Genomic DNA, 18,275 nt, shown 5'->3' with positions numbered 1-18,275 from the left:
TATTTCTTATGCAACTTTATTTCCGCATCCGTCATCGCACCGCGTGACACCAGTGCTATGGCAACTGCGATCTCCATACCCCCTACAACAGACACGTATGGTGCGATTATACGTCATCTTAGTGGAATACTACTGGCCCTTTTTATCTGCCTAACTTGCTCCCCAATGTTCCCACACACTTGCCTTGAAACTGCCGCCTGATTTGCAGAAAGCCCTATAAGGACATCCCGACAGTTTTTCAGGTGTCATTTGTATTTCACCAAGGGACCCTTGCGCGTTCACGTTACCTGCTGTACAAAATGGGGGGGGCGCGCTGTTGCCATGAACGAGTGAGGGGGCGTGAAAAAAAAGACACGCATCCCCATTCTGCGGAATTCTTCCTTGTTAGACCCATCAGCCAATGAGATCTTAGTCATGGGAATGCGCGTGCCCGAGAAAAAACACAGTGATTGGCCATTCAAGGTGACAGCGTATTAGGCGGGGGCAACAGCCTTCTACTTAAAGGTGTTATTCAGAGTAGAGGTTCGCCATTTTGAGAGACTTCGTGAGAAGGGGCGGAAGGCCGGGAGTGTTCTGGTTCTGTGACCAGAGGCCGGATGGTGAAATCCTCCCTCCAGCGGATATTAAATAGCCACTGTTTTGCCAGAGAAAAAGAAGGAAATAAAAGAAGCTGCACCATGCCCCTCCTGACTGTTCCCAGTAATAGTAGTAAAAGGTAGGCAGCGTCCATTCCGCAGCGCTGTGTGGCGTCACTACACGCACACCGTCCGCCCGCTTTGCTGTTACCTGGGGTGACCGTGAGGCTGACGTTGGCTGCAGCGTCACGTGGGTGTTGTCAGGCTGCCAGCGGTCTAGCATTACATGTGCGTAGTGCGCATTAGCAGTGGGTGGGCCCGGGCCTGGTGCTTGTGTCAGTGAAGGGGGGCGGCGCAGTTATTATTACTCGGGGCTCGCTTCCTGATGTTTGAGTTTATGACCAGGCCTTGAGTAAACAAGTGAAAGCGGAAGAGTGTGGCCTAGTATAGTAACGAGACCTTATTTCCTGATCCGGTAAATGACCCAGAAGGTTGAGAGCTGGGAGATTTATTTTAGTAACTAATTGGAAATTACAAAAAAAACGTTAATTTAACCTTGTGGTATATTACATTTTGATTAGTTGTGTATCTCCTATTTAGTGTGGATGTTCACAATACTCGGTTTGTGACAGGAACACATGAGTAAGACAGAAGGGCTTTTGTATGTTGATATGGTGTTGTTCTCTAACCAATAGCCTAGTTTGTTGCTAGCCCTGCCCAGAAGGTTAGCTGGAGAGTTGTGCGTAATGGCATAATGTCCCCCCCTAACCCCCCTCCTTCTGTGTCTTGGCAACCTGAAGTCATATCCTGTCTGAATAATAAATATTCTGGTGATTAAACATTAACTCGCCCTAGGCTGCACAGTTGAATCTGCAGTACATAGGGTTTTGTTTTTTCTCCCCTATTAGCTAGGTGGTGTAATCAGAAAGGTGCAAGCTGCTGGGGGGGGGAGGAGGTAATCCCTTTGTGATCTGATTCAGATCAGCGAGGCATTAATTGGATTGCTACCTCTGGTGCTAATCTTGTGTAGATTTATTTATTTTTTTTATTTACCCACACACCTTCAATCTGATTTCTGACCGTTTTCTGTTTTAACTTCTATAGGAGATCGATTGGAAATTGCTTGGACATGTTGGAAATAATCTGCCAGAAAATCTCAGTGTGTAATGCTTGGGCATACATGGGTGGATCCGGCGGCCGATTAGCCGCCAGATCGACCCTTGTCCGCGAGGATCGATCCCCGCTCGTCCCCGTGGACGCTCCTAATCAGCCGCGCGATTCCACGCTATTGTCCGCCGGCGGGGATCGAGCGGGTAATCTATCCGGCAGGTCATCTGACCTGTCGGATATTATCAATCGAGCCATAAGGCTTGATTTATAAGCCTTGCCAGAATGCCGTGTATGCCCAGCATAACTAGCATTAAGTAGGTTCCTGCCCCTTCCCCCAGGTAGTTAGAGTTGACACCTGCACAGGGGTAACAAGAAGTTCGTGGCTGAATTATGACCAGAGAGGCACAATTAAGTGCTGATTTTTAGCCATAATGCAAGCTTTGCATTTTTGGAATGGGGAAAATCAAATGCATGACGTTTTAATTTTGATTGGACCATTTTTCAAGGAGCATGCATCAGGCCTTAAACTTGCACACAAGTAGGAATTTGCATCTTATGATAGTTCATAGGTAGTAGAGAAGTTGATTGCATCTGGGGAACTGCTATACTTTCATAGTGTTTAATGCCTTGTATTCATTTGTATTACATTTTCCCATCAGATCAGAAATCACATCTGATTTCCAGCATGTTCAATCTGCTTCTGATTGGAAAGAGGATCTATTTGAGATCAGTACTGCACAAAGTTGATCCCTTTCTTGATCCTGAGTCTATCAAATTTTCCTGTCAATCTGATTGCATGGTGTGTACCCAGCCTAAAAAAAACACCTCTAAGCTTGTGTAAAAGTAATACAGTACAAACTGGCATACAAAGATTTTCATACTAAAGGGGCCCATACACTCAGCTGATTTTCTGGCTGATCGATTGCAAATCGGTTGCCCAATCGACCGATTTTGATTTCCATTGAACTGGCAGGGTGGAAAATCTAGGTCGATCTGTTGAGATTGCTTATCATTTTGCATTGGCCCTAATGGAAATCTGATGGCAAAAAAAATGCCATCAGATCGTTTTTCAATAGATTTCAAACTGAAATCTATTGGAATTCTAGTAAAAAAAAAATTTTTACACATCAGATAAGAATTCCATCTGATCTATCTGCTGCTAATCTGACGAGTGTATGGGTACCTTAAAGTGAACCTAAAGCCTACCAAAAAAACGAGATGAACTCACCTGGGGCTTCCCTCAGCCCCCTGCAGACGATCGGTGCCCTCGCAGCTCCGCTCCGATGCCCCTGCACCCGCCGGCGAACACTTCCGGTTTCGCCGTCACCGGCCGACAGGCATGGGAACGCGAGTGATTGTTCTTGTTCCCAGCCTGTATATCGCCCCCTATGCTGCTATTGCGGCCAGGAGTTCACAATAGCAGCATAGGGGGTGGTATACAGGCTGGGAACTCGAACAATCACTCCCGGTTTCGCCGTCACCGGCCGACAGGCATGGGAACGCGAGTGATTGTTCGAGTTCCCAGCCTGTATACCACCCCCTATGCTGCTATTGTGACCTCCTGGCCGCAATAGCAGCATAGGGGGCGATATACAGGCTGGGAACAAGAACAATCACTCGCGTTCCCATGCCTGTCGGCCGGTGACGGCGAAACTGGAAGTGTTCGCCGGCGGGTGCAGGGGCATCGGAGCGGAGCTGCGAGGGCACCGATCGTCTGCAGGGGGCTGAGGGAAGCCCCAGGTGAGTTCATCTCGTTTTTTTTTTGGTAGGCTTTAAGTTCACTTTAAGTAGAGTAGGAGGGTGGAAGTGCATACAGCTGAAATGCTTGCTGTGCATGTAAGGAGGTAAATGCTTGCTGTGCATGTGTTGCTGTCATTGCGAGTGTGGAGTTGAAATGGGCATTTGAGAGCCCTCTCCTGGAAAACTGTAATGCTTTGCTGTAGCCTTAAGGTGGCTATTTATTTGTATATGACCACCAGGTTCAACCATTGGATAGGCAGTGTTCCCATCTGCTGTGCAGAGCTTTGGCCAGTATGGATTGGAGCAGACCAGTTCAGTCTCCGCTCCTTGTTTGCCCTGCATCAGGATGTGATGCACCATAGGTGGCTATGGGCATAGCATCTGCTCGTTCGGAAAAATGTAGCTGGTTGGGACTCTGTATCTGCCTCAATACTGCATGGCAAATGTCTGTTTTCGGCAAGTGGATCCTAGGATCCACTTCCTATGTGTCTTGGAGCTGCAAAAATACCAAATTGGCCAGTAACCAAAGGGAAAAAATGGGAATGGGCCGCCTTTGCTGCCCAGAAGCGGAAGGATGGGTAATCTCAAAGATGGACTTTTTTTTTTTTTTTTTTTTAATGTGGTGTGCAAATGATCACATTGCTTTGTACTGCTCAGAACAGTAATACAAATGTTGGTACAAGGTGCTATAGAACTATTACGCCTAGGTATACATATTGAAGAGGTAGTAATGTTGAGTTGCCACAGTTCCCTGATTAGATATTAGTTCATATGTTTATTATAATTTGAAGTTGATAGTTTTTTGTTCAATCGGGTCTTACACTCCTTCATACACTCCTTCATTTCAATCTCACCATGGTCTGTAGATATTAGTTCAGCCTTCTTTGTGTGTATCACAGCAGTGCAAAGCTGAGCCCATTAACGGTTGTCAGCTTCTGTCTTCTCTTCAGCATCTGTAATATTGATGTTGCTGAATAGTGAACACAACTGCATTAGGGGGCTTAGGCCTGCGGCTCTAGTTAGCTGCTGTGGTTTTACTTTATAGCAGCATCAATTGAACCTGGCAGTGTGTGTTGGTCAAAGGTTCTCAATGAATCAGGCAGCCAAAGATGCAAGTATATATGTATATCTACTGTATCTGTTTTAGTTGTTTGGTTTTCTCTTACAAGTTGGGTTGATTCTCTAAAACACATTAATTATTCCCATTCTTCAGTATAGAAGTATGTTAACCTGAGCCTGAATTTCTTGCTGGAGGGAGAAAATATTGTGACTTAAACTTTACTAAATCTTGGCCTCTTGTTTTTCCTTAGTTGACTTGTTTTAGTTTTTGCTGCACAATATGGACATTTGCCATGCACTCTAGTCAAAGGTTTGAGGCCTGTGGTGATTGTGCTCTTTAATAGATTCCCCCTGCAGGTGCTCTTTTCAATAGTTTAAATCTTGGCAGTATTGTAATACATGTTGGTGTAGTGAATATTCAGAGCCTCATGGTTTTTAGTCTAATTTTCATTTGGTGTGTGAAATGGGTTATGCATTGACATCAAAATTTCATTGATATTTTTTGTGTGGTGTTTCAGTGGTGCTACAGAAGGGATTTGCTCTAATCCATACACATAATCGGCAAATGGATATATCTAAATCCCTTGGGTAGCTGGCTATCTGAGATGGAAATTGGATGAAGCAGAGAATGAGATGGTATAATGGGAGGGTGTAGTCTTCTATGGCATAAGGAGCCCCCTCATAGATTACAAAAAAATTCTGTTCTTAGGAATCATTTGACACGTTTCTGACTACTTTTGTGACAATTTTAATGTGCAGTAACTTGCATGCTGCAATGACATGGTTATTAGCAACACTGCACAGACAGAAGCTGCACATGAACTGGTGGTTTATACATTGTTGTGCCTAAGAACCACTGTTTTTATGTTGGTGGGCTGTATTTTCAATTAACATTGTCTTGACAGCCAGTCATGGATTGTCTTGCGTGTTCTCTCTCCCTCCCTCCTTCCCGCCTCCATGTGATGCTTTAGGGCCTGTTCACACTGGCAAACGCTAGCACTTAGTGCAGATGATTTTACTGCGATTACCACAGTAAAATCATTGCACTTGTGGTTTTTTTTAAAGAGAAACTGACCAAGAGCTTTATCCCAGTCAGTAGCTGATACCCCCTTTTTACATGAGAAATCTATTCCTTTTCACAAACAGACCATCAGGTGGTGCTGTATGACTGATATTGTGGTGACTCTGAGGACCGTAGTACTCCTGGCAGTATCTGGTTTGTGAATCTTGTTGCATTATGGGAAATGGCTGTTTACAGCTGTTTCCAACTGTCAAAAAAGCATGCAGCAGCTACATCACCTGCCAACAGTAAAAATGTCACCATGTAATGTCAGTAGGAGAACAGAGGCGCCAGCAGGATAAAAACTTTAAAATTTGCTGGGAGGAAGTGGTGGACGTGCCTCCATAAAGCAGACACGAAAGACTGTCTGAATAGTAGCAATCACATTTATTAAATTGTACCCCAAAAAAGTGCAACACGTTTTGCAGGCCCAGCTTGCTTCAACAGGCAAACGTGGGGACAAAACAGGCGCTACACCTGCTATTGCCAAAATTCTGTTTTGTCCCCACGTTTATTGCCTGAAGTGGGCTGGGCCTGCAAAACGTGTTGCACTTTTTTGGGGTACGATTTAATAAATGTGATTGCTACTATTCAGACAGTCTTTCGTGTCTGCTTTATGGAGGCAAGTCCACCACTTCCTCCCAGCAAATTTTAAAATTTTTATCCTGCTGGCGCCTCTGTTCTACTGCTATACTGTGTCCACCCCTGGTGGAGGGGTGATCTACCCCCTTTCGCATCTACAGAGAGCGACTGAGGTGAGGACAGGTCTAATCTCCTCACCTGCCTATGCAGTGGTTGCCTTTGTGGTAACCCATGTTTGTGAGTATAACTTTCTCATAACCTTTACTTCATGCTTAACATACTACACTATATTGGGCTCTCGGTTTCTCTACACTTTACCATGTAATGTCAGAGTAAATCAGGGATTTAAAAGATTTTACAATAGGCACACTGACTAAATCACTTATTCATAATTATTGTAAAAATGAGGCACATTTTTTATTTTCACTGGAGTTCCTCTTTAAGCTTTCAAATAGCAATTGTGGTGAAATGCTGCATGTAGCGTGTTTTTTTTTTTTTTTTTTTTTTTTTTTGTCCCATGGCACCCCCTAAGCCTCATCACCAGACTACAAACACTTCCTCCAACCTGGAAGTGTTCGTAGTCCCGTGATCACTGCTTGGAATGCAGCACGGGAGGTACCGTGGGACGGATGAAAGAAGGCTGCTGGGTAGGTTTGGGTTTTTTTTTATTTTCCTCCCCCCTCACCCACCCGCTCAGCTGCATTCATTATCCAGATGAAATCCGAATGAAACTCATTTACTCTGTTACTTTACGAACTTCTATTGTACCTGTGAATTTTTATGGGTTAGCACACAAGTATAAAATGCCAAATGGGTTTTTGTTTTTCTGTTTTCTCCATGCAGCCTGTTATGAATCGACCCCCTTCATTCTGCTGTGCTTTATAGTATCTGCGACATAACATGGCGCTGTTTTCCTGATCCATTGCATTCCTACTGTCACAGGGAACGTTACCTTACTAGACTGTTAAAGTAACTACATAGTGGATCACTATCATCCTGTGACATCAGGCTGTACACTATCACAGCTTTACCACCATAGCACTAGCCTCTCTAATGGTGGTGTTAACACTTATCCATTATTAGGGTATTATTACAAACAGGGCTGTGGAGTCTGAGTTGCCGTCAGAGCCATTGGGACTCCACAGCTCTGATTTTCTAACTTTTTTTTTTTTTTTTTTTTTTTATGCAGGTTTCATTTTTGTGTATGCCAGTGAGGCCTGGAACCCACTACAAAACGCTATTTCCAATCGCTAGCATTTTGTATGAGCGGTTTGTAAGCTTTTTCGGTAGTGATTTTTAAGTGTAATTTGCCAGCGGTTGTGTAGCGATTAGCATTTTAAATTCTGATTGGTCCTTTTAATTTTGTTAGTGTGCAGTAACTCTAAAACGCTAGCAAAATCGCTCCTGTGCAGGTTTTGATGAGCTATTACTCCAGCGATTATATACTTTAAGCACAAACGCTAACAAAATGCTGCATGTCCTGCGCTTGCGGTTTTGCTAATCGCAATCGCTTCTGTGGAATTTGCACCATCCATTTACAATGGCAGAGCGTTTAGGGAAATCACTAGCGATCACACTCCTGAAATGCTCAAAAAAAATCACTAGTGGTTTCCAGCCCTGAAAATAACTAACAAGAATGAATCAAGTGAACTTAAAAATTAGAGATGAAGATAAATATAGCTACATTTCCATTAACGAGCATTCAACTTGGTTTTCACAAAGCCTCTGAGCACACTGGCTATGTACCCCCAATGCCCCCCCCCCCCCCCCCCCCCCGGATCTCACTGCAACCTTGTTCTAGTGAGTATGGGAGTCAAATGCCTTACAGTCTGCATAACGTCTGGAATGGGGGTTGTAACCATTTAACTCTAAAATGTCAATGTGGAGTCTTGATATTAAAGCAGTTGTTTGTACTTATGTAAAGGGAAGGCTCTAGATACCGTAGAACATTACCAGTCTTTGAGTCTGTCATTCTACTTTGAAGTTGTGTCCCTGGTATTCCAGGAGCAGCCTTCAGAAGTGCTAGAGTCTCTGCGAGCTTCCAAAGACAGGTGCATCTGTACTGAGCATGTATGAGTCTGAACGTGTGCATATGCGCTCAGTTCAACAGTGGATGTCACTGAAACAGGAAGGACTAAAGACTAGGAAGGCACTATTGTATCCCAGAGCCTTCCCTCTACATAGGGAAGTACTCTACATGTCTAGAAGTATTCTCACCTTGCATATTAAAAGCTTCAATATCCTATGATGACAGTTATATTTTTTTTTTCTTCTCTCCTCTCTAGGGTTTCTTTCAGTTTCTGTAGTAACCTGGGTCCTGGGCCTCGGTGGTGTTCCTGATGTCCCTCACCCACCCCTGAAGATCCCAGGTGGGCGAGGGAATAGTCAGAGGGATCACAATCTTTCAGCTAATTTATTTTATTCAGTAAGTATGTACAGTTTCTCTAAGGATAATTTTGGGACAAATTAGTCTAATTTGATATCCCACAATACTCAAAACTGAGGTGCTGTTAAATTTAGAACCTGCAACCAATAACTTCTGATTTGGTTTTTGCATTTGAGGAGAAACAACCCTGCAACATTTCACACGTGTTTTATCAGCAATCATTAGCCATTGTGGAAAAATCATGCACATTTAAGGCTAGTGTCTTGAAACAGAATGTGTATTTTCATATGCAATTTGCAAGTGTAAACCCTGCCTGCATGAGGCAGTTCACCTGGCATGATTTTAAAGCTTGTTATGAAAAGCTATATAATGTTAACCTTACTCGTAGTGTGAATGGGGCTTAAAGGACTTACGAGGCCAATTGTCAAAGTTAAATACCTGCATCACTTTTGTAGGCACGGAGGACGCCGTTCGTGCCGTTCCACTTGGTCCCCACCGCTCAATAGCCCCCCGGGCCGGGTTCTCTTGCCTGCACTAAAATGGCCGCAGGAGCTGGCTGCGCAGTCTGCATAGCCGCGAGTGTGGCTGCGCAGCTCTAGGGCCATCCTTCCTGATCCACGCAACAGGCTGTTTCCTGTTGCGTGGATTGGGGGGTTGGCCCTAGAGCTGCACAGCCACACTCGCGGCTATGCAGACTGTGCAGCCATGGCCAGCTCATGCGGCCATGTTAGTGCAGGCAAGGGGCCGGCCTGGGGGGGGCCTCGAAGTACTTTAATGCACTTTAGTCAAAAGTTACTCACCTGGGGCTTCCCTCAGCCCCCTGCAGATCGGTGCCCATGTAGAGTCACTCAGATCCTCCTGGAACCGCCGGCGGCTACTTCCAGTTTTGCCGTCAGCCACCGACAGGCTGGGAACGCGAGAGATTCTTCGCGTTGCCAGCCACAATGGCACTCCCTATACTGCTATTGTGGCCTTCCTTGCCGCAATAGCAGCATAGAGGGTGCTATTGTGGCTGGAAACGCGAAGAATCACTCGTGTTCCCAGCCTGTCGGCCGCGATGGCGAAACTGGAAGTGGCCGCCGGTGGTTCCAGGAGGATTGGAGCAACTCTACATGGGCACCGATCAGCTTCAGAGGGCTGAGGGAAGCCCCAGGTGAGTAAGGTTCACTTTAAGGGCTGAGGCCCACTAGAAGCATGATTTTTTTTTTTTGGGGGGGGGGGGGGGGGATTCTGAAGTGAGGGAGTTAGGCTAGATTCCATTGCACGTTCAGGTTTTCTTTTGGAAAGGTGCATACACACCTTTAGATGTTCTGTATTAGATCAGGTTCTGATCCCCCTTGGGCAACAGTGTTGGGTTTGGCTGCACACGTGTCGAATGTGTAGCCAACACAGAGGGACAATGAGCAGTGTGTGGCATCATGCGGAGCAAACAATTGGATGGGCGTTGCTGGGGGTGAGTAGATCCACCACGTAGTTTGGGGGATCGGGTTGCTGTGCACACCTGATATTCTGCTGAGGCTGTTATCAGCTGTCTTAAGGCATGTGGTCGATTCTGGACCGCGTTAATTCAAATCTATTCCCTGTTTGTGGCAGCTTATTCCGGCCAGGGCGTTTATTTCAATTACCGCGCTTGCACTAGCCCACTGTTACAGCCAATCATGCTACTCACTCATCACTGCAGACCCCTCGCTCTGCTGTTGCTATGATGGCAGAGCTGAGTCAGTCAGAAGCAGATTTAATTGGCTCCTAACCCTGCGATCACTGAGCTAATCTTATTGGCTCACATTGCTCAGTGTCAGGAGCCAATAATCTGCCATCGTACAAAGCTCTGCTGTCATGGAGATGGATGAGCAGCAGGTCATTAGTCAGTAGGAGCCAGTTTTTGGTACCTGCAGTCTTTAGGGGGCCAGAGACTGCTGATACAGAAGTGGTTAAAGAACTGGACTTTTTGTTTACTACTAGATCAGTGAGATGCTTATTCCAGATTGTATACACCTTGGATTTGAGATTATCAAAAACAGCAGAAAGTGTATTCAAGCAGTATTCAAGCAGCATACAGTTAAATTTGCATGTAAGATGGCATCCACATTTCCTTGACCATCTTTATTAGCCAAAACTAGATGCATCTGTTATAGGCTGTAGGAACTTTCTGACGCATGCTTAGTATGGCTCTGCCCACTGTTTTGAAGCCACCGTGCCTTGTGGGTTTTGTTTGTGAAATGTGATGTTTTCTCTATACATGGTGCTTGTTGTAGTTTGGTTTTTTTTTTGGGGGGGGGGGGGTAAAGTATTATATTAAATGTGTTATGGCTTTCTCACCCACTTAGGATGATAAGCTGAGTATAACAGAAGAGAATACGTCCAGCAACCGGACCAAAGTTCTTAATGTTCAATCCAGGCTAACAGATGGCAAGCAAGTAGACTGGAGGGCCGTATTGAACAATAACAACCTTTACATCGAAATTCCTAATGGCATTCTCCCTGATGGTAGCAAAGATAGGTTAGTAAAGATTTGCGCTTATTTCAAGCTGGTCAAACTGCTGTGCGTTGACTGAAGCAAACTACACCGCTGCAATAGATGTACATAGAGGGTGATCCTGATTGAATAGATTGGCACCCCAGTTCACTTGTTTTGTCTTCATTCCAGTCAGTCATTAACTAAAAAAAAAAAAATTCTTGATGGTGTTCGTTTAACCTCTTGCCGACCGCGTCACGCCGATGGCCGTGGTGGCAGCCCCAGGACCGCCTAACGCCGATTGGCGTAAAGTCCTGGGGCTCTGTTTTTTGCAGGAGATCGTGCACAGGCTGTGCGTGCATCCTGCTTGGGGGGGCAGAGCTCCGCCCCGCCTTCATTCTCCGAGCGGCTATTGCCGCTCGGGATACTGTTAGACGGCGTGATCGCCGTCTATTTTTATGTACAGCGCTGCGATCGGCAGCAGCGCTGTACAGGGGACAGCTGTCACACGGCTGTCCCCCTGGGGGTCAGGAGAGCGATCGGCTCTCATAGGCAGAAGCCTATGACAGCCGATCGCCGTAATTGGTTGGCTGTGGGGAGGGAGGGAATACATTTAAAGAAACGGGTTTTTTAATGAAAAACACAGACATAAATATTTATAAAAAAAAAAAATAAACATGGGGGGAGCGATCAGACCCCACCAACAGAGCTCTGTTGGTGAGGAGAAAAGGGGGGGGGAATCACTTGTGTGCTGAGTTGTGCGGCCCTGCAGCTTGGCCTTAAAGCTGCAGTGGCCAATTTTACTGAAAAATGGCCTGGTCACTAGGTTTAGCCCTGCAGTCCTCAAGAGGTTAAGAGTTAACCGAATTGTAATGTGTCGACCATTATCTTAATATACTGTGGGGACAGCAAACCCACAGCTGGCCGAACACTAATAGGTTTACAGTTGCTCTGGTAAAAGTAAACTGAAATCTCCATGATATTCATGGTTTATTGCTTTGCACCCCTAGATATTAGATTTTCTGCAAGTATGGATTGATAAGAATGTTATCACTGCTCTCTACAACTACTTTGCCCCCTTACTCTAGTACAGAGGTGCCCACACTTTTTTGGCTCGTGAGCTACTTTTAAAAATTAGCAAGTCAAAGTGATCTACCTATGTACAATTTTAGGAGCACACTTGTATATACAGAATGGAAAATGTAGTTCGGTCGGGATCTACCATTAAAGGGACACTTAAGTCAAACAAAAAAAATGAGTTTTACTCACCTGGGGCTTCCAATAGCCCCCTGCAGCTGTCCGGTGCCCTCGCCGTCTCCCTCCGATCCTCCTGGCCCCGCCAGCAGCCACTTCCTGTTTCGGTGACGGGAGTTGACAGGCTAGGGACGCGAGTGATTCTTCGCGTTCCTGGCCACAATAGCGCCATCTATGCTGCTATAGCATATATCATATACCATATAGCAGCATAGAGGGTGCTAATGTGTCTGGGAACGCGAAGAATCACTCGCGTCCCCAGCCTGTCAGCTCCTGTCACCGAAACAGGAACGGGGCCAGGAGGATCGGAGGGAGACGGCGAGGGCACCGGTCAGCTGCAGGGGGCTATTGGAAGCCCTAGGTGAGTAAAACATTTTTTTTTGTTTGACTTAAGTGTCCCTTTAAGGCCTTCGCGATCTACCGGTAGATCGCGATCTACCTAATGGGCACCCCTGCTCTAGTAGGTCTAAGCCAATTTAAAAACAGCCTCTAGGTCTCTCTCGCCTCTGTCAGCGCACCTGCCTTTTGCCCACACCCCCTGGCCCCATCCTCCTGTCCCAACAGGTACACATGCGCAGTAGCCAAAACACAGGGACAGGAGGATGACACGGACAGTTAGGGTTTTATTACATAGGATGTTTTAATTCATCAGTGTATGGCCTGATTAAAGGATATTGGTCTGAGTGTAAATATGCCAGGTTTGAAGCTGGAGTTAAGACAGAACAGATGGAATTTGACCATATGCTTCCCTGGCACTGCATGCAGCAAACCGTGCATCCTGCTGGCTTAACCAGACTGGTCAAGTGTACTGGCAGCCCACAGTTTGAAGCATGTAAGAGATCATGATCTTAGTCTGAAGCCAAAAAATTACCTGTTTTCCTGACCATTTATGTTAAGCAACACGATCCTAGCTGAAACACCGCATTCCCGCGGCAGAACGATATATTTATATCCCAGAGGCAAAATTCAGGGCTCCTTCCGGGTAGAGGCAGAACTTTGCACAGCAGCTCTGATGCTGCTCATGTCATTCTCCACCTCTCCCCGCCCCTGTTTTTTCACTGAGGGTCAGGAAGAGGCAGACATTAATGCAGGCAGAGCTACAGCGCAAAGCTCTGCCTCCCCAGGCAGCAAAATCTACGTTGTGGAATTTTGCCCTGGGGTTTTGTTTTGGGGTATAACTTTCTGCTGCGGGAATGCGGTGTTTCAGCTATGATCTTATTGCTTAACATAAATGGCCAGTAAAAACAGGTAAACTTTTTTTTTTTAAACCACTTTAGTACCAGCGGTCTCTGCCCCTGAAGGACCAGAGACTGCTGGTACAATAACTATGGAATCCTGACAAATGCTGCATGTCAACGCCACACGCCAGGATCCTCCTGACATCCACTCTACTGTCTGACGGCATTCATGTGAGCTGGTCAGGAGCAACTTTCATTGGCTCCTCGTATCCGTGTAAGCCAATTGGAGCGGCTTAGGCTACATACACACTTCAAAGTCTTTGAAAAATGAAAGATCACAGACCAATTTTACCCCCTTCTATGTAGTATGAGAGCCATATTCTACAGTCTATTCTATTGAGCTGAACTCCCCATCAGATAAAAATCTTTGCAAGATGCTGTGCACAAAGATGCTGTACACATTCAAAAGATCAGTATCTGCAAAAGATCCGTTCCTGCAAAATGCATTCATAGGGCTTGATTCACAAAGCCTTGCAAACTGTTTAGCACGGGTGTGCTAAACAGTTAGCACGTGAAGTGCCGTTCGCTGACCTTTGTGCGCGCAAAAGTCCGCAATTGCGCGAATCGCGGCACTTTGCGTGCTAACTGTTTAGCACAATTTGCACGGCTTTGTAAATCAAGCCCATAGTCTGAGATCTGCAGATGAATGTCTGTTAAACAAGGTGTATGATGATCTGCAGATATCCTAAACTGAATGCATTTTGCAGGAATGGATCTTTTGCAGATACTGATCTTTTGAATGTGTACAGCATCTTTGTGCACAGTATCTTGCAAAGATTTTATCTGATGGGGAGTTCAGCTCAATGGAATAGACTGTGTAGAGTATTGTTCTCATACTACATGGAATGGGGTAAAATTGGTCTGATCTTTCATCTTCCAAAGACTTTTTTTTTTTTTTTTTTATCTCAAGTGTGTATGAATATCCTATGAATTTTATAAAGGAAAAGCAGAAAATCCTATTCTAGGCAGTGGCCACCTTGCCAAGCTAATGCTGACATGTCCTCCCTGACTTTTTTTTTTTTTCTTTCTCTTGCTCATTGTGTATGCATTAGCTGCCCTCCTCCCAGAGTCTTCAGACACTACCACTGAGGTGTATACTAGGAACTACAGTCTTATCCTCCAATCACTGAGTCACCTCAGCCTTGCTTGTAAACACAAGTGAGCAGAGGTGTTTCAGATAAGCAAGCTAGGCAGGGAAATAGAAGAGAAGGAATAGATTATAGATAAACTCCCAGCATTCAACTCGTTGGCACTAGGGCCAGTGCTCAAAGTATGTGATAACTCCAAACCATAACAGCAGAAAACTTTTTGCAAGTTTTGAATGCAGGATTAGCATCTTTATCACTTAATACACTCAGACCAGTTGCTGTTGAAATTTGATTTTTATGGTGACAATACTGCTTTAAGTAGTTAATTGATTTGAGACCCAACTAATGCATGCTTATGATAAATCATGGCTGATTATCCAAAGTTATCTAATTACCTAATAGTGGTTTATGACTTGGCAGTTCACAAGAACTGTACTGTGTCCCAAAATTAAAACAGTCAGATCATACAACAACCCCTCCCCCCCCCCCCCCCCCCCACACACCAGGATAAGCTTACAGCCTGGACCCATCCACAGAATCACTTAAAACCTAGTACATGTGGTTCTCTGCAATGTTTGGTCCTTCAATAACTTATCTGTGCAAAACCAGACTCAAATTAGTCTAACTTTGCATAAAATGCATCAGCTCAGACATCTGTAGTATGGCCAGTAAACATGGCTTCTGCATTTGCCTGCTCTATAATTATGTGTACTAATACCACTATGTTGGTATATGAATGTAGACCGATTAATGTAGTGGCAGCCTAGCATCACTGAATGATATATATATTTTTTTATTTTATTTTTTTCCCCCTTCAGTTTTGCTCTTTTGCTGGAATTTGCAGAGGAGCAACTCCAGGTTGACCATGTTTTCATCTGTTTCCACAAGAACAGAGATGATAGAGGTAAGTTTGGTCCTGGGTTTGCTCTTGCTGATGGGCTGTGTTAGTGGCTGTATCTAGAAAAGTGGTGTGCTTATTTTACAATGGAAGTATACTGGTGTACAGAACCAATTATTGGTATGTAATGTACATCCAGAAATACTGTAGATGGCTCATTTGGATAACTTGGCCTGTTACAATGCAAATATGTAAACATGCCCTTACAATTACACTGGCTGTGAGTTAATGTGCACATAGTAGGAAATCACCATAAGGTTAAAGTGGACCCAAATTAAAAATACAAGATTTCAGAAATCTATTTTCTAAATTATGATAAATAGCAGACTTTTTTTTTTCAGCTGCATGATGACAAATATAAAATATTTTACATTTATTGGAGGAACCCCTCCCTTCCTTTCAAATTGCCCGGACAGAATCCAGCAAACTGATGGAGTAGGTGGTGTCCAGCAAAGGAAGAATTGCTAATGGCTGCCACCTGTATTACCCTAGTTGTGAAAAGAGAAGGCTGAAAAGCATGCATTGAAATGCTCATAGGCTTGAAGGAGTGTTTATTTTTGTATGTCAGTGGTGCAACTAAATATTTTGCATTAAAGTTTGGTTTGGGTCTGCTTTAAGTTGTCACTTTGAACATCCTACTGCAACGGAGTGGAAAAGTCACATGTGGTATACATGCAACGCATACAGTACATAGCATGCTTCACTTGAGCTAGTAACACATGTTTGGTACCACATGGCTAGGGTTGCACAGCTAACATGATGACAGTAGCATAGCTTTACAATATAATTGCATTAGCAGTGACACCCCCCCCCCATGAACTTTTCCCAGCTGTGGGGTGCATCAGGGCAATGCAGGACCAGTGCTTCTCTGCGCAACTTTGCTTACAGCACAGGAGAGGAGTTGATGACAGCTGGGTGCTAACCAAAATTAGCTGGGTGGAGCACCTAGCTAAAAGACTGGGGTAGCAATGTGATTTTTTTTTTTTGTCAATGCACTGCCACACCCCACTGTGCACCTGGTTTTAGTCAAATATGACCAACCACAGAAGCCAAAATGACAGGAAACCTGCATCTTTTAGAGAAAACCTCCTGGGTTTACAAAAATCTCTTTACCTGGGGCTTCCTCCAGCCCCTGGTAGCTTGTGTCCCTCGCTGCAGCTCTGCTCCCAGCTAGTGGCCCCGGGTCCCCTCCATTTCAGCTGCTGTCCTGGCGAAGTCAGCAGCCTCTTCCTTCAGGCAGTCATGCTCCCAGCTACATGATTGTGGAGGGGACCCTGGGCCACCAGCTGGGAGCGGCGCTGCGGTGGGGAAGCTGGAGGAAGCCCCAGGTAAGTAGGTGTGTTTTTGTGGTTTGAACAAGTTACTTTAAAGAGGAACTCCAGCCTAAACAAACATACTGTCATTAAGTTACATTAGTCATGTTAATTAAAATAGGTAATCTCTTACTCACACTGTTTTAAAAGAACAGGCAAATGTTTGATTTCATGATGGCAGCCATCTTTTTGGTTAAAAGGTGACAGGGAGCATGAGACAGTTCCAACTGTCCTGAGCACCTCCCAGTTGCTAGGCAACGTGAACAACATAGTGAATAACATAGCAAATCCCATCATGCTCTGCACAGCATCAGGTAAAAAAAGCCTGTGCAGATCTTTGATGGGCGGAGCTTAGGTAAAAATGATGCTTTGGTAAGAAAAACAGTTCTGATGCTGTGAAACTGTTAAAGAAACACCAAGCCTTTTCAGTTCTGCTGAGTGATTTTGTCTGGAGGTTCACTTTAAGGAAATGCTGTGCTTTACTTTTCTCCTCACACTATGGGTTTCCTTTGACATGTTACTTTTTTTTTTTTTTTTTTTGGTTCCTGCTATGACGAAATGCCTATGCCAGTGTTCACTGGGACAGGAAGAGATGAGTTCTCTAATTGTCAATTCACAAAAATGTATGCAAGTCTTATGCAATTTGCTTGCAAGACATTAGAATCTTCCTTACAATTTTCAGCACTGACCAGTCACCACTCCCGCCAGCTTTTTTTTTTTTTTTTTCTGGATCGTATACACTTACACCAAAGGGACTACAAACTAGAGTATTAAACATTTTGCTTAAAGCTAGGAATTGTTCCAATTCTGAACTAAACCTTTTTTCTCTATTTGCTGCAGCTGCAATCTTGAGAACCTTCAGCTTCTTGGGCTTTGAGATTGTGAGACCTGGACATCCCCTTGTCCCCAAGAGACCCGATGCTTGCTTCATGGCTTACACATTTGAAAGAGATTCTTCAGATGAAGATTAGAAACCGATCTATGTTCTGCCTCTAGAGCTTTCCCAACTTCCTTTAGACCTTGAAGATGAGCTGCAAGACGAGATTTATTCCCCCCCCCCCCCCCATCTGAGTTTGCTAGTGTTATTATACACTTGCCCTTGTATTGGTCCAGCTTAGGGCAGATGGTGAAGAAATATCAGAAGCAATCTCTCCTGATTTATTTTTGTTGCATGTTTTGATGTTGAATAAATGCACACTCCGCGTTATTGCAATGTTTGTGTTTTTGTGAATTGAAAGTACCTGCTCTAATTCTAAATAAAACCTTTATATTTGTTCTGTTTTTAAGAACATTTTTGCTTCTTGGACAGTGACGTTTTCAGACTGACAAGATTTCCATTATGTTGTAGACTCATGCAAAATTATAGCTCCCTGGTATGGGGAATATGGAAAAACAAGCAGCAGGAAGTATTGACCCTGAGGTCTTTCACCTGGTGTTACCTGCACACTTGTAAAGTCTCCCAGCCATGAGTGGTGGTTGGCAGATATATAGATATAATTTTATATGCTGCTGATTTT

At 44.6% G+C, this 18,275-nt stretch overlaps 2 protein-coding genes across 6 annotated transcripts in view; one reads left to right on the top strand and one right to left on the bottom strand.

The window, feature by feature from the left end:
- Window positions 1-777, bottom strand: part of JSRP1 (junctional sarcoplasmic reticulum protein 1) — a 125,326-nt gene extending 124,549 nt beyond the window's left edge. For 4 of the 5 annotated variants that reach the window (XM_068233957.1, XM_068233955.1, XM_068233961.1 and 1 more), the window contains exon 1: window positions 184-777. The gene's annotated coding sequence lies outside the window, so the exon portion shown is untranslated. The remainder of the gene's footprint in view (window positions 1-183) is intronic. The other variant, XM_068233956.1, reaches the window with a different exon arrangement.
- OAZ1 (ornithine decarboxylase antizyme 1) lies at window positions 454-18,039 on the top strand. Its single transcript, XM_068233963.1, is given in 6 exon segments — window positions 454-715; window positions 8,412-8,463; window positions 8,465-8,551; window positions 10,840-11,012; window positions 15,366-15,451; window positions 17,599-18,039. Coding segments are annotated over 6 exon segments (648 nt in total). The 5' UTR covers window positions 454-596; the 3' UTR covers window positions 17,730-18,039.
- Window positions 18,040-18,275: the final 236 nt, after the last annotated feature.

Source organism: Hyperolius riggenbachi, chromosome 1 (assembly GCF_040937935.1).
Source record: "Hyperolius riggenbachi isolate aHypRig1 chromosome 1, aHypRig1.pri, whole genome shotgun sequence".
NCBI lineage: Eukaryota > Metazoa > Chordata > Amphibia > Anura > Hyperoliidae > Hyperolius > Hyperolius riggenbachi.
The sequence above is the reverse complement of the archived record's forward strand: the minus strand, read 5'-3'. Positions and strand labels throughout refer to the sequence as shown.